At 37.8% G+C, this 5781-nt stretch overlaps 1 protein-coding gene across 1 annotated transcript in view; it reads right to left on the minus strand.

The window, feature by feature from the left end:
* Positions 1-1372: 1372 nt before the first annotated feature.
* Positions 1373-5781, minus strand: part of NAV3 (neuron navigator 3) — a 401664-nt gene continuing 397255 nt past the window's right edge. Inside the window, exon 39 of the mRNA XM_012648357.1 lies at positions 1373-1492. Within this exon, the coding sequence (XP_012503811.1) occupies positions 1373-1492 (120 nt within the window). The remainder of the gene's footprint in view (positions 1493-5781) is intronic.

Here is a 5781-nt window from a genome sequence, read left to right on the forward strand (position 1 = left end):
CAGTAGACTGTGCAAATCTAACCTTCTTTTACAGTATAAACGCTTCCTCTTCCACAGTGACTTTACTGCTTCAGTGTTCTTTAATGCTGAATTTCTCATGTACAACAATAGCAATCAAAACAACATGCGTCAAAACGAATTAAAAAAAAAAAAAAAAAGAACAGGGAAGGAAAGCCAAACAGTTGTGCTCATGCTGCATCTAGTGCTTCCAGCTCTGCTGGATAAAAATTCAAAATCTCCCGCCTTCTGAAACTCTTTCACTTAGAACTGGATATAATTTCGCCACGTCTCAACTTTTAAGTGACGGTCAAAGAGGGTTTCTGGGTTACTGGAATATTTTGGAGGATAGGCAAAGCAATCTATTCACAAGGTAAAAATACTGATCTTTCTCCTATCCATTTCTTCAAAAAAAAAAAGAGAGAAAGCTATATAGAGATGAGGCTACTGTTAACTGATGTTGCTTGGTTGTAAATGAAAAGACAGTGGAAATTACCAATGGTTTAGGATTTAAACCAGCTGTTAAACTGTTGTAGAAATCTGTTTTAAGGCAGTGAGACAGCACCATAGGAAATGTTCCTTCTTTCACTGAAAAGGCTCAAACAAATAAAGCCCTAAAAAAGCCTTTTTTCAGTGTTGACTAATAATTGGTATAAAACTCTTGTTAAGGGAGTGGGCAGGTGGTTTAAAAAGACCACTGTGATAAAAACAATCTTATAAAACCTGTGACTCATATACTAAAAAGTTGGTGGAGCACATCATGAGAACATGGCAGTTAGAATTAAATTGGCACTTCTCCAGTTTGCCACAGTAGTGTTTTTCTGGTGGTTGCACAATTCCATTTGTGCTTATGGAGGACTGGCCTCTTGGATTCATTTCGGAATGGGGTGAGCGCACAACACAAACACTACTGGAGCCCTGTGCCCAGCACCATGTGGCACAAAGGAGGTTGGACAAGTTAGAAGAATGGACCCTACCTGGGGAGAACAAACAGCCCCGCAGAGGAAACAAAAGGAAGGGACAAAAAAAGGTCTGCATTGTAAACTTTTAAAGAGGAAAAAAAGAAAGTCCAGTTTGGCTAACCCATGTGCAATCTACTCAGTTGCCCTGTCTTTAGGGTCCTTTCCAGTTGAGGAATGGAGCTTTCTATCACTCCATGAATATAAAAATGCTTAAAAATAAAATAAAGTTAAGCTTTCATTTCAATTTAGCATCTTGGCGATTCAGACTTAATTCTGCTGCCTCCTTGGAGACCACGACTCTGGGTCAGGGCCCTTGACAGGGTGCTTTTATACTGGCAGTGGTTTAGTGAAAATACCTTTCTTTTCAAACATTTTTTAAAAGCATAGTTTTTCCCCCTAACTTTTTTCACCCTTTAGAGGGTAGATTCAAGAGACGAATCCAAAATGTCCTCACGGTGGCTGGTGCTTTCACTGTCGCAGCTTTGTGTGCCCGAGTAATTGGCTGCTTCTTGGAGTTTCATCAGCATATTCATCTGAAGAAAGAAAACAGAGACATTGATGTAGGCAATGATGCATTGAGTGAGCCAGCCCCATAAACGACAAGGACCTGAGCCACATTGAAGAACCATCTCATCCCATCCTAGTGAAACGGGAAAATAATTTTAGATTTTCACTCATTGCCTCTGGCTCCTACACTATTTCCCCCAAATATGACTGTAACGCCAAACCATAAGGACAAAACAGGGCTTGTAGATAACTCTTTTATTTGGAGTTGTGAATGAATACTGCTCCAGCAGGGAGACTGGAAAGGAAACTGTATCACAGCTGGACATCTGGGTTCATTGCTGGAGAGTACGCCAAGCTTCCCAGCTTTTTGGCTGGGAGAAGCAGAAAGCATTGAATGGCAACTGAAAGTCGTGAATGTTCATACACAAACGGGCGCGCACGCAGGCACACGCACACAGTCCCTCGAGAGAAGGAGGGGACGGAGTGGAATGAAGCCAGCTGCTGCACACAAGCACACCATCTGCTGTTTAGGAGCTGACCTCGAGAGGAGGTGACTAAAAATGAAGCGGACCATGAGCATTTGAAGAGGGAGAAGGGAAGAATCGCTGTCAAGTTTTGTTGTTGACTTTCTGGCTAAAATATGATTGATCTATCACTGAAAATAAAAACCACCTTCTGGAACAATAGCGGCTGTCTCAAGTTTCCCAGGCTTATAGGAGAATGGTAATGTTTGTTCTAACAAGAGGGACATATGTGTGAAAGCACCTGGGGAGAAAGGCAGCTAGAATTTCCATGTATTATAAAATAAAAAGCAGCAGATTGCTTGGATTTTGATAGACCTAGAGTTCTACTGTTAGAGATTGAAGTTGAAAAAAAAAAAGATTGTTTGAAAGCAAATTGTGGATAAACGGTTTAACGATTTTAGAAAGCACAGAAAAATTTATGCATTATCTTCATGAGGGTAGTGGACTTGTTTTTCTCATCAAAGTTTTCTGTAAGTTGTAATAACTTTTATATTGCCTAATACATATTAATTTTATTATTTTATGATGTAAACAAAGTTGATCTTTTATTTTCCAACTTAGAGTAATAGAAAGGAGAAAGCTAAAAAAGGATTTCCCAGTCATATGTTATGCTATCATGTTTGTGTGCTCAGTGTAAAACGTGTGTTCAATCAATGCTTGTAAAATAAATGATAAACTGGAAATCATCAACTTCAGCAAGAATGCTTTTTTGACAGGCTACACATATAGTATACTTTGAAGTTATTTTAATAGTCTTTGGGATAATATTTTTAACCTAATTTTCAGTCCAACTATCTGAACGTATAGCTACATTAGGATGTAAATTAAAAGTAGTTGGTAATAACCTCTCAAACCCAGTAAGCCAAAAATCCAAATGTCTCTATCAACAGTTTCTTTCTCTCCCTTCTCTGTCTCTTCTCTCTTCCTCTTTTTTCTCTCCTCTGTCTCTTCTCTCTCCACTCTCCCTCTCTGCATCTCTTTCTGTCTAACACACCCCTACTTTCATGTACATTCATATTCCGTCCCTTCTTTCTTTTGTTAATAATCCATCCCCATTAGCAGCTGGCTATATGTTTAATTATCTGGGTGAAGCTGATTTACATAATAGAACTGTGTTTTTTGAGCACCCTCCTGATTTACAAAGAGTAGAAACAGTTAATCATGTCTGTTTTAAAAGACACGATTGTATCTCAGTCACAAGTATTTGAAAATACTTGAAAGCTGAATATTGTAAAAGTTTTATTGTATAATAATAGTATTATTAAAGTCTTGGCTTTTGAACATGGTGCCATATAGTAAATATGTTCTTTTGGAATAATTTCCAAATCTCAGATTCATAATAAATATATGCAATAGGATTTACTTTGCCTTCTCATAGTGTTACTTTGTGAATTCAAATCAAATGAGATTACCGAGGGATATAAGGTTATGTATGATTCGATCATCATTATGATAGATCATCATCCTCTGTAAAAGTATTCCTCTCCTCTCTTCTTCCCTGTTTCTTCCCCATTCCCATTGCTATGACTTGGATATAGTTTTTCCCTGCCAAAATTCATGTTGAAATTTGATCTTCGCTGTGGTAGTGTAGGGAGATGGGGCCTAGTAGAAGGTATTTGGGTCATGGGGGCAGATTCCTCATGATAAGGTTAATGCCCTCCCAGTGGCAGGGAGTGAGTTCTCACTCTGGCAAGAATGGATTAATTCCCTCACAAGAGCAGGTTGTTAAAAAGAATCCGGCTTCCTCTCTTACCATATGATCTCTTTGGCACACTCCTGCTCCTCTTCTGCTTTCCATCATGAGTTGAAGCAGCATGAGGTCCTCACCAATGCAGCTGCACAATCCTGGACTTTCCAGCCACCAGAATCATGAGCCACATGAACCTCTTTTCCCTATAAATTATCCAGCCTCAGGTACTCCTTTATAGCAACACTAAATGTACTAAGACACCCATAATCACAAATATAATGTCTATCATTTGTAACACCTTGGTTAGGTCCTTATCGTCTCTGATACTTACAGATCTGCTAGTCTCCCAGCTTCCATCCTCTCTCCTGCAATCTGTCCTCTACTCTGTTACGAAAGTGATCTTTAGAAATTGCAAGTCTAACTAGGTAAGCCACAGCTCAAAAAGCTCTGGTGGCTCTCCATTCTCTATGTGACAAAGTTTTAACTTACTGTAAAGATAAACAAGGCTTGGCATGATTTTGCAGTTGTATACTTCTATAGCTTTAATTCCTTCCACCAATTTGTATATACTTCCCCAAACTCATCATTTTTATTATACTGTTCTATAATGTTTCACATGCTGTTTCCTTAATTTTAGATATTCTCCCTCCAACCATATGATGAGTTGCTATTCATCCTTCAAGACCCAGCTCAAGCATCTCCACTGTGAACCTTCATATAATCACTTCCTCAGTAGACCCACAACTTTACCTAGCATTTACCTCTATCATTATTTTACCGTAGTTTACATAGGTAGATGTATCTCTCTACTACTGGACTGTGGCCTTCTTGAGATCAGAAATGATATCTTACTTACCTTCTGATTACCAGTTCTCAGCACTAAGTACATATTAACCTTCAGATCGTTGTTAATGATAAATACACATTGCATTTTTAAAACAATGTGAGATATACCAAAAACTCCTATCTTTGTTCAGATTCAAAACCAGATTTCTGACACAAAATTGTGGGTTTTGTTGCTAGGATTTCTGATTTACGTTGGACTGCAAACATTTTGCCTTATATCAGCAATTATAGAAATACATAGAAATAAAAGCGGGTGGAGAATATTCATTTTCTTAGGAGAATATGCCTGGTGCAAATAATTATTTTTCAATGATATCTTTTTCTATTAAGCATGCAAGATATCATAACTCCTTGTTTCTTAAGATGTTCAGTAGAGCAGAAGAGTAGGAACTAGGCATTTTCCAGCCCACTTCTCATGTCAGATTGGGAAATCCTGTATCTCTTTCCCATACTTGAAGGAAAGAGTGTTCAGAACTAGGGAAAAGAGTGCCTAATGAGGTTAGCTGACCTGGACTGTGGGAAATGGGAGAGTTGCATGCTCTGCAGAGTAACACTGAAAACAAAGCCCACAAATGTCTCTCCTTATCTGAATCAGACATAGTGTACCAAAATTGCAGTGGTAGGACTGGAATTTATAAAAAATTCAGATTAAATAATCCATACTTGAATTCTAAAGCTTATCTTTATTAAATTTTAACCAATCTATCAGCAATTATTTAGTGTATGTTCACAGTTATGCTGGATTCAAACCAATTTCACCACCACTGTTGATTTCTAACCATGTATAAATATCATTTAAAGGGCCAGGTACCATGTTATAAAAATATGTCTGGGCCCTTATAGAATTTATAAACTCAATCAGAAATCTTAAATAGGGAATCCCTGGACTCTAGGTAGGTTTATGTGTATACTTCTGTGACTTTATGGAAATCTTAAAATAGCATGGCAAATTTCCTGTGTGTGTGCATGTTGCTGGGGAGAGGATCTTGGAAGTTTATCAGATTTCCCACATGTAACTCCCAAACTGTTAGAATGATCAGCTGAGATGATGAGGTATATGTTTCAAGGTTGTTGATGCAAAAGTATTCCATAAAATATCAAGTCATTTTATGTCCTTTCCTTTTTGAGTTCATTTGTTTGAAGTAACAAAATGCCTTTTATTTCAGTATCATTTTTCTATATTGGTTGTACAAGTTCAATAATCTCTTTAGTCACAGAATGGTGAGCTAACAAATGCATTACATTTAATACCAGT

Source organism: Propithecus coquereli, unplaced genomic scaffold (genome assembly GCF_000956105.1).
Source record: "Propithecus coquereli isolate 6110/MARCELLA unplaced genomic scaffold, Pcoq_1.0 Scaffold282, whole genome shotgun sequence".
Classification (NCBI taxonomy): domain Eukaryota; kingdom Metazoa; phylum Chordata; class Mammalia; order Primates; family Indriidae; genus Propithecus; species Propithecus coquereli.